General features: G+C 26.9%; 1 protein-coding gene across 1 annotated transcript in view; it reads left to right on the top strand.

The window, feature by feature from the left end:
• The first annotated feature begins 11,314 nt into the window (after positions 1-11,314).
• LOC115226074 (TWiK family of potassium channels protein 7-like) overlaps positions 11,315-12,500 on the top strand; it is a 24,532-nt gene continuing 23,346 nt past the window's right edge. Inside the window, exon 1 of the mRNA XM_029797048.2 lies at positions 11,315-11,450. Coding sequence (XP_029652908.2) covers positions 11,315-11,450 — 136 coding nt within the window. The remainder of the gene's footprint in view (positions 11,451-12,500) is intronic.

Raw genomic sequence — 12,500 nt, 5'->3', positions numbered from 1 at the left:
TATATATACAATTATATATATGTATATGAATATATATACAATTATATATATGTATATGAAGATATACAAATTACATATATGTATATGAAGATATACAAATTATATATATATGTATATGGAGATATACAAAATATATATATCTATATGAAGATATACAAATTATATATATGTATATGAATATATACAAATTATATATATGCATATGAATATATACAAATTATATATATGCATATAAATATATACAAATTATATATATGTATATGAATATATACAAATTATATATATATGTATATGAATATATACAAATTATATATATGCATATAAATATGTACAAATTATATATATGCATATGAATATGTACAAATTATATATATGTATATGAATATATACAAATTATATATATGTATATGAATATATACAAATTATATGTATGTATATGAATATATACAAATTATATGTATATATATGAATATATACAAATTATATGTATGTATATGAATATATACAAATTATATATATCTATATAAATATATACAAATTATATATATGTATATGAATGTATACAAATTATATATATGTATATGAATGTATACAAATTATATATATGTATATGAACATATACAAATTATATATATGTATATGAACATATACAAATTATATATATGTATATGAACATATACAAATTATATATATGTATATGAACATATACAAATTATATATATTATATGAACATATACAAAATATATATATGTATATGAACATATACAAATTATATATATATGTATATAATATATACAAATTATATATATGTATATGAATATAACAAATTATATATATGTATATGAATATATACAATTATATATATATGTATATGAATATATACAAATTATATATATGTATATGAATATATACAAATTATATATATGTATATGAATGTATACAAATTATATATATGTATATGAATGTATACAAATTATATATATGTATATGAATGTATACAAATTATATATATGTATATGAATGTATACAAATTATATATATGTATATGAATATATACAAATTATATATATGTATATGAATATATACAAATTATATATATGTATATGAATATATACAAATTATATATATGTATATGAATATATACAAATTATATATATGTATATGAATATATACAAATTATATATATATGTATATGAATATATACAAATTATATATATATGTATATGAATATATACGAATTATATATATATGTATATGAATATATACGAATTATATATATATGTATATGAATATATACGAATTATATATATATGTATATGAATATATACGAATTATATATATATGTATATGAATATATACGAATTATATATATATGTATATGAATATATACGAATTATATATATATGTATATGAATATATACGAATTATATATATATGTATATGAATATATACAAATTATATATATATGTATATGAATATATACAAATTATATATATATGTATATGAATATATACAAATTATATATATGTATATGAATATATACAAATTATATATATGTATATGAATATATACAAATTATATATATGCATATGAATATATACAAATTATATATATGCATATGAATATATACAAATTATATATATGCATATGAATATATACAATTATATATATGCATATGAATATATACAAATTATATATATGCATATGAATATATACAAATTATATATATGCATATGAATATATACAAATTATATATATGCATATGAATATATACAAATTATATATATGCATATGAATATATACAAATTATATATATGCATATGAATATATACAAATTATATATATGCATATGAATATATACAATTATATATATGCATATGAATATATACAAATTATATATATGCATATGAATATATACAAATTATATATATGCATATGAATATATACAAATTATATATATGCATATGAATATATACAAATTATATATATGCATATGAATATATACAAATTATATATATGTATATGAATATATACAAATTATATATATGCATATAAATATATACAAATTATATATATGTATATGAATATATACAAATTATATATATGCATATGAATATATACAAATTATATATATGTATATGAATATATACAAATTATATATATGTATATGAATATATACAAATTATATATATGTATATGAATATATACAAATTATATATATGCATATGAATATATACAAATTATATATATGCATATGAATATATACAAATTATATATATGTATATGAATATATACAGATTATATATATGTATATGAATATATACAGATTACATATATGTATATGAAAATATACAAATTATATATATGTATGTGAATATATAAAAATTATATATATATATATGTATGTGGACAAATTATATATATGTATATGAAAATATACAAATTATATATATGTATATGAATATATACAAATTATATATATGTATATGTATATATACAAATTATATATATGTATATGAAGATATACAAATTATATATATGTATATGAATATATACAAATTATATACATGCATATGAAGATATACAAATTATATACATGCATATGAAGATATACAAATTGTATATGTATATGGATATATACAAATTATATATATGTATATGAAGATATGCAAATTATATATATGTATATGAATATATACAAATTATATATATGAATATATACAAATTATATGTATGTATATGAATATATAGAGATTATATATATGTATATGAATATATACAAATTATATATATGTATGTGAAGATATACAAATTATATATATGTATGTGAAGATATAGAAATTATATATATGTATATGAATATATACAAATTATATATATGTATATGAATATATACAAATTATATACATGCATATGAAGATATACAAATTATATATATGTATATGGATATATACAAATTATATATATGTGTATGAAGATATGCAAATTATATATATGTATGTGAAGATATGCAAATTCTATATATGTATATCAATATATACAAATTATATGTATGTATATGAATATATACAGATTATATATATATATAGGAATATATAGAGATTATATATATGTATATGAATATATACAAATTATATATATGTATGTGAAGATATACAAATTATATATATGTATGTGAAGATATACAAATTATATATATGTATATGAATATATACAAATTATATATATGTATATGAATATATACAAATTATATATATGTATATGAATATATACAAATTATATACATGCATATGAAGATATACAAATTATATATATGTATATGGATATATACAAATTATATATATGTGTATGAAGATATGCAAATTATATATATGTATGTGAAGATATGCAAATTATATATATGTATATGAATATATACAACTTCTATATATGTATATGAATATATACAAATTATATGTATGTATATGAATATATACAGATTATATATATGTATAGGAATATATACAGATTACATATATGTATATGAAAATATACAAATTATATATATGTATATGAAAATATACAAATTATATATATGTATATGAATATATACAAATTATATGTATATGAATATATGCAAATTATATATATGTATATGAAGATATGCAAATTATATATATGTATATGAATATATACAAATTATATATATGTATATGAATATATACAAATTATATGTATGTATATGAATATATACAAATTATATATATGTATATGAATATATACAAATTATATATATGTATATGAAAATATACAAATTATATATATGTATATGAATATATACAAATTATATATATGTATATGAATATATACAAATTATATATATGTATATGAAAATATACAAATTATATATATGTATATGAAAATATACAAATTATATACATGTATATGAAAATATACAAATTATATACATGTATATGAAGATATACAAATTATATACATGTATATGAAGATATACAAATTATATACATGTATATGGATATATACAAATTATATATATGTATATGAATATATACAAATTATATGTATGTATATGAATATATACAGATTATATATATGTATATGAATATATACAGATTACATGTATGTATATGAAAATATACAAATTATATATATGTATATGAATATATACAAATTATATATATGTATATGAAAATATACAAATTATATATATGTATATGAAGATATACAAATTATATACATGTATATGAAGATATACAAATTATATACATGTATATGAAGATATACAAATTATATATATGTATATGAAGATATACAAATTATATATATGTATATGAATATATACAAATTATATGTATGTATATGAATATATACAACTTGTATATATGTATATGAATATATACAAATTATATATATGTATATGAATATATACAAATTATATATATGTATATGAATATATACAAATTATATATATGTATATGAATATATACACATTATATATGTATATGAACATATACAAATTATATATATGTATATCTCTTTTTATAAAAGGAAGATTTTATCTGCCTCCCTTTGTATCTTATAGAAATTTACAATATAGGATTTCTTCAATTACAATTTACTTAGCATTTTTAAGAGTAGAATGCATCGGGTTTTGCCAGGTCCACTGTTTAAAATTTAAACCCCAATTAAGCAAAATTTAGAGAAAACTCACATTGTGGCGTATGAGTCAAATGCTTCTCTTAGTGTGGGATACAGCACACGCAAACGCATACACACAGTGTGCAATGAATAAAGTGAAAGTAATTCACTTTCTGTAGTGAGTGACTCTTTCACTCTGCCTCCCACTTCCCATTTACACATATAGACACGCGAATATATATATAAAATTGTAAGCTGACGTGCGTGTGTGTGAGTGAGTGTGGTGTGTGTGTGTGTGTGCGTCTGTGTGTGTTTGAGGGTGCATGTGTGTGTGTGTGCGTGTGCGTGAGTGTGTGACAGGAAAGTTTTTTAGGACGAATATAAGACCTATATCCAAGTAGCAGAAAGATCGCCCAAAAGTGTATATAGATATTTAAATGTATTTATAAGTATATACAAGTAGCAGAAAGATCGCCCAAAAGTGTATATAGATATTTAAATGTATTTATATATTCATCTATACACAGATGTATGTATAATGTGTGTGTATATATTTCTATAGACATAACCATTCACTCCGCACAAAGGTTTTTAGGACGAAAATAAGATCTAAAGTTATCTCTAAGTAGCACAAAGATCGCCCCAAATGTATATAGATATATAAATGTATTTATATATTCATCTATGCACACATGTATGTATAACGTGTGTGTATATATTTCCATAGAGGTTACCATCACTCCATACAAATGTTTTTAGGACGAAAATAAGATCTAAAGTTATCTCTAAGAAACAGAAAGATCGCCCAAAAGTGTATATAGATATATAAATGTATTTATATATTCATCTATGCACACATGTATGTATAACGTGTGTGTATATATTTCCATAGAGGTAACCATTCACTCCATACAAATGTTTTTAGGACGAAAATAAGATCTAAAGTTATCTCTAAGAAACAGAAAGATCGCCCAAAAGTGTATATAGATATTTAAATGTATTTATATATTCATCTATACACACGTGTATGTATAATGTGCGTGTATATATTTCCATAGAGGTAACCATTCAATCCATACAAAACAATGCAATGGCACACGTTTGATCGTTAAGTCCTTATCTCCCACCGTAAACTTATATCAATATTTGCCTGAATAATCATCATAATTCAGTGCAATCATTAACAGTACTTTCAAGCAATTCAGCCCCGAGCAACGCCGGGCAATTCTGCTAGTACATATATATATATATATAAAGCTGAAGTTGTCTGGATATATGTATGTATGTATGTGTGTGTGTGTATACGTATGTATGTGTAGAGACCTCTTTTGGCTCCACCTGAGTTTTGAAACTGAATGGGTAAATTTCCCCCTAACTATAGAGCCTTATTGTTCTGTGAGGAACAATGTTGTGTATTCAACCGATGGCCTTCCCAACATTTGATTGATGTATTTTCCTCTTGACCATAGCCCTTCTAGTTTGTAAAGGGTTTAAATAAATAATATAGGGATCTTTACCCTTTAAACGGCAGATCGAGAAATATATTTTTTGTAACTAAACATTTCAACCTTCGGACACTAACCCTAACCCTAACATGTCATATAAAACATATTTTACTTTTAATGTTACTCTTGACCGCGCCATGCTGGAGCATCGCCTTAATCGAGCAACTCGACCCCGGGACTTATTCTTTTTGTAAGCCCAGTACTTATTCTATCCTTAGCCAATCATATTGTCTGTTTTCATTTGAAATTATTAGCTGCATAGTGTTTATGTGACGTAGATAGCTATTTTGTGAGTGGGTAAGCAGTAAGCAAACAGCTGTGGTAGATGTGGTTATCATGGCAGTGGTGGTAGTGGTGACAGTGGATGTGTATGATGGCAGCAATTATAGTGTTGGTGTTTTGTAGAGTGGTGGTGGTGGCGGCAGTGGATGATGATGATAATGATGATGATAGTAGTAGTAGTAGCATTGATTATGTTAGGATGTCTCATGGATGGTAGTGTTGGTGTGTGTGTTGTGTGTGTATGTATGGATCAAAACAGTTTGATTCAAATTCTGTGTTCTTATATATTCATACATACATATACATGTAGTGTATATAACATATATATATTGTATGTAAACATCTTTTTATATATATATATATAATATATATATATATATATATATATAATGTATGCATATTATATACACACACATTATAAATATATACACATTATGCATATGCATTAGAATATGTGTGTATAGGTATATATATATATATATATATATATATATGCATATGTTGTATACATGTGTGTGTAGCTATTTAGGATCTACACAAATTTTATATATACTCCACGAAGTTTATGATAAGCGGAGATGTTTACATTTTAGTTAGCTATTTACATGTTTACGTTAACTACGTCACAAAATAGCTGTTACGTCACAGTAACAATATTTTGAGAGGCAGTAAATAATATGAGGCCGAAAGTAAGAATATCATTGGTTAAAATTCGAATTATTAAACAACGTTAACTTAGAAATTACAATTCCGTTTTCATTTTGGTTTACATTATGTTCTTTTGACACATTCTACCAGTATACGAAGTTTCAAATTGTTTAGTTAACTAGGAAAATCTGGCTTTCAAAAAGAAAAGATCCGAAAAATGGAGAAATGTTTTGCGAAAAAAAAAAAAAGAAACAGCAGATCTTTTCACTTTGACCGACACATTTAAAAAATAGTTATTTGTAACTAAACACCTTTAAACTTCGTATACTGGTAAAATGTGTTACATAAAACATCTTTTATTGAAAAGATCCGAAACAGCAAGCCTTAAAATCGGTTTTGGCAAATCGGTTTCGGTTTTACTGATCATAATATAAAACCGGTTTTATAAAACTGGTTTCGAGGCCTAATATAAACGACTAAAAATTCGTAAACTACAAAGACAAAGTAAATGCCCAACGACTAAAAAAGTTTTACCAAACGACTAGCAGTAATCGCCCGGCGTTGCTCGGGTTTGTTTCGACCCTTTAGAATTGGAATTTTTGAAAAGTAAAAATTTTGCATTGGTTGAAATACACCGAAAAATGGCGACACAGCTGTCAAAAAATCGTAAAAAATAGGGATTTTCATAGTAAAAAAGCACCTTTTTGATGAAAATAATTTTTGGTGTTAACATGGTCCGATTTGAATTTTATCTATTACGGAATGAAGAGTAAGCTTTCTCCTATCATACTCTCAATTTTGGTCAACTTGTGCCGCAGGGTCTTGGAGGAGATAGTGTTAGTTGAAGGCTACCAAACCTGCCACACACAGGCAACTTCAGCTTTATATATATACCAGCAGTATCGCCCGGCATTGCTCGGGTTTGTTTCGACCCTTTAGAATTGGAATGTTTGAAAAGTAAAAATTTTGCATTATGTAGCTTGTTATTCTCTTTAAGTGAACATTTTTCTGGTTGAAATACACCGAAAAATGGTGACACAGCAGTAAAAAAATCGTAAAAAAAAAGGGATTTTCATAGAAAAAAAAGCACCTTTGTGATGTCAATAATTTTTGGTGTTAACATGGTCCGATTTGAATTTTATCTACTACGGAAGGAAGAGCAAACCTTCTTCTATCATACTCTCAATTTTGGTCAATTTCTGCTGCAGGGTCTCGGAGGAGATAGTGTTGGTTGAAGGCTACCAAACCTGCCACACACAGACAACTTCAGCTTTATATAGAGAGAGATATATCTTTACTTTCTGTGTTTTTATGTATATGTATTTTATTATGAGTATAAGAACCATGGTGATATTTATAAGTGATTAAATGTTTGAGGTATGGCGTTATATATAAAGTCATTGACTCAAATTTGATGCTTGTTGTATAAAAAGAGACATATTATTTCTCGTATATATATATATATATATATATATATAATAGGCAATACACCTTGAAACCTAGGTCCGTGTGTGGTATCCGCTTCTTGGTGAGTGATCTCCCTTTGCAAGATAGAGGACGCCGTGATGGCGTCAGGCCTATCTGGTGACGTTGATGTTCGCCTGGGGCTAAATGCAACAGTGACACCCCCACCACCCTGCCCTGTCCCTAGCCTAATTCAGTTGGCTAATATCCCTTATATTATATATATATATATATATCTCGTAGCTATTATGTAAAAATGTCGTAAGTCCAAAACGTTGCTTTTTCAGAAAGTAAAAAAAAAAAAAATAGTTTCACCATTCCATGGCAAAACTGTTGTACTACAATTTGACAATTTTTGATATCTTGGCATCTGAAGCATTTGGAGATACGATAGTTTGACCAAAATTATTGCCAGCAAAAATAAATATTGCAAACAATGCATTTGAACAAATTTGGACATACGACAGTTTAACATTATAGCAACGAAGTCTGTGTGTGTGTGTGTGCATATATTTATACATACATACATATATGTGTGTGTGTGTTTATACATTCATTTATATATGTATCTGTCTATCCATCCATCCGTCTTTCTTTCTGTCTGTCTGTCTGTTTGTCTATCTGTCTCTTTCTCTGTCTCTATTTATCTATCTATCTTTCCATCTATCTATCTATCTATTTATCTATCTATCTATCTATCTATCATTCTATCTATCTATCTACCTCTCTATCTATCTACTCTATCTATCTATCTATCTATCTATCTATCTATCTATCTATCTATCTATCTATCTATCTATCTATCTATCTATCTATCTATAGATATATATTTACTATCTACATATCTATCTGTCTGTCTATCCGTCTATCTATCTCTCTCTCTATCTATCTATCTATCATTCTATCTATCTATCTATCTATCTATCTCTCTTGCTCACTGTCTCTATCTATCTCTCTATCTCTCTATCTCTCTATCTATCTATCTATCTATCTATCTATCTATCTATCTATCTACCATTCTATCTCTCTATCTATCTATCAATCCATCCATCCATCCATCCATCCAGCCACCCAGTTTATCCCACCCTCTCCCTCTACCTCACTAAAGTACATACGATACAAACAAACCAAATGTTACCATGGTGATTGTATTTTGGTGTAAAACGAGCAGAATAGGCACAGGGTTGTTGCTTGGTACCTTGCCAATATTATTGAGGGTGTCGGGTACCTCAGTGTAAATTAGAGGATTCCCTGTAAGCTGATGAGTTGTGGACACAAACTCTTGTTATTGTTGTTGGTGATGGTGGTGGTGTTTTTGTTGTTGTTGTTGTCTTTCTTATTTTTGTTGTTGTTTTTTGCTGCTGTTTATGGTTGTTTGTTTTGTTCTTTCTTTTATTTTTGTTGTTACTTTTTGTTGTTTATGCTTGTTTTTATTTTTGTTGTTTTTGTTTATTTTTGTTATTTTTTATTGTTGTTTTTTGTTGTTTTTGTCTATTTTTGCTATTTTTTATTGTTGTTTTTTGTTGTTTTTGTTTATTTTTGTTATTTTTTATTGTTTTTATTTTTGTTGTTTTCGTTATTTTTGTTATTTTTTAATGTTTTTTGTTGTTTTTGTTTATTTTTGCTATTTTTTGTTGTTTTCGTTTTTGTTGTTTATGGTTGTTTTATTCTTTTTTTGCATTTGTTGTTACTTTTTGTTGTTTGTGGTTGTTTTTGTTATTTTTTGTCGTTTTTGTTACTTTTTGTTGTTATTGTTGTTGTTTTGTTCTTATTCTTGTTTTTGTTATTTTTTTGTTATTTTTGTTATTTTTTGTTGTTTTCGTTATTGTTGTTTATGGTTGTTATTTTTTGTTGTTGCTGTTGTTGATGTCCTCATTGTTGTTTGTTTAGAGCAGTCTCCAATCCAACAAACCTACAGTCAAAATCGCTCCATCCATGACCACCTCATCTATCTTTAAGACTTCCAAACACACCACCCACAGTACACCTTTTCTTCTCACTGCAAGATACAAGGGTGGGATTTGAGAGACGTTTCACTGCTATTTCTTGCAGGTTGAGTATTGGGCTCTGATGTACGAGTACCAATTTTATAATGAGGGCCCTTTAGCAATGCATAGGTACTCATGTGTCTGATGTCATTTATTGATGTATGGGTACCTCTAAATATCAGGGTACCATGTTGAGATATGGGGGTAGTGAAATATAAGGGTACTGCTAATTGATAAAGGGGTATCATGTATATATATATATATATATACATCATCATCATCATCATCATTTGACATCTGATTTCCATGCTAGCATGGGTTGGACGATTTCACTGAGGACTGTCGAACCAGATGGCTGCACCAGGCTCCAGTCTTGATCTGGCAGAGTTTCTACAGCTGGATGCCCTTCCTAACATCAACCACTCCGAGAGTGCAGTGGGTGCTTTTTACGTGCCACCGGTACAGAAGCCGGTCCCCCGTAACTTAGCGGTTTGGCAAAAGAGAACGATAGAATAAGTACTACTTACAAAAAAATAAGTCCTGGGGTCGATTTGCTCAACTAAAGGACAGACGAACGGATTAAGACGATTACATCGACCCCAGTGCTTAACTGGTATTTAATTTATCGACCCTGAAAGGATGAAAGGCAAAGTCGACCTCGGCGGAATTTAAACTCAGAACGTGGAGACGGACGAAATACCGCTGAGCATTTCGCCCGGCGTGCTAATGTTTCTGCCAGCTTGCTGCCTTTTTCTGCCTTTGTCTGCCAACTTGCCGCCTTACGCAAAGATGTACACCACCAGAAAGACCAGCATCGAGGTTGATAAACTGGATGGTGTGGAAGTTATGTCACATCCAGCCTTTAGTCCACACATTGCTCCATCTGACTACGGTCTTGTCCGATTCGATGCAGCTCTTTATGAAAGCTGATTTGAGTGATTCGATGAAGTTGAAGAAGCTTGTCAAGAATTTTCCGATTCAAAGCTGAAGGATTGGTACTTTGAACAAATCCGAAAGCTTACAGATCGTTGGCAGAAGGTCATGGAAAATGATGGTCTTTATTTTGAAGAATAGTTTTCTCGTTTTTGAATAAATTCTTACATAAAAAATCGTTATTTGAACAAGGCACACAAACATTTTCCTCAATCTAGTATTTTTTATTATTTTACTTGTTTCAGTCATTTGACTGCGGCCATGCTGGAGCACCGCCTTTAGTCGAGCAAATCGACCCCGGGACTTATTCTTTTTAAGCCCAGTACTTATTTTATTGGTCTCTTTTGCCGAACCGCTAAGTGATGGGGACGTACACACACCAGCATCGTTGTCAAGCAATGCTAGTGGGACAAACACAGACACCACCACACACATCTTATATATAACATATATACGACAGGCTTCTTTCAGTTTCCGTCTACCAAATCCATTCACAAGGCATTGGTCGGCCCGGGGCTATAGCAGAAGACACTTGCCCAAGGTGCCATGCAATGGGTCTGAACCCGGAACCATGTGGTTGGTTAGCAAGCTACTTACCACACAGCCACTCCTTCACCTATATATTTGTATATTTGTATATTTGTATATATGTATATATATGTGTGTGTATATACGATGGTTTCTGTCTGCCAAATACACTCACAAGGCTTTGGTCTGACTGAGTCTATAATAGAAGAGAACCTCTCTGAGGTGCCATGCAGTGGGATTGAACCCAGAACTATATGGTTGAGAAAAAAGCTTACACACGCACACATATAATTTATACATACATACATACATATATATATATATATATATATATATATATTATATATATATATATTATATAAAAGGGCTTAGTAAAATAAATTACTTTGCCACATACTGAACTCGTTAGAAAAGCAGCTAAAAAAACTTTTTATAAAACTATTTCTAACACTTAAAGAAAACCTCTCTCATATAGTGCTTGCTCAATTCAACTCAAGGAAGTATGGGGGTAGAG

This window comes from Octopus sinensis, linkage group LG29 (genome assembly GCF_006345805.1).
Source record: "Octopus sinensis linkage group LG29, ASM634580v1, whole genome shotgun sequence".
In the NCBI taxonomy this organism is placed as follows: Eukaryota; Metazoa; Mollusca; class Cephalopoda; order Octopoda; family Octopodidae; genus Octopus; species Octopus sinensis.
The sequence above is the reverse complement of the archived record's forward strand: the minus strand, read 5'-3'. Positions and strand labels throughout refer to the sequence as shown.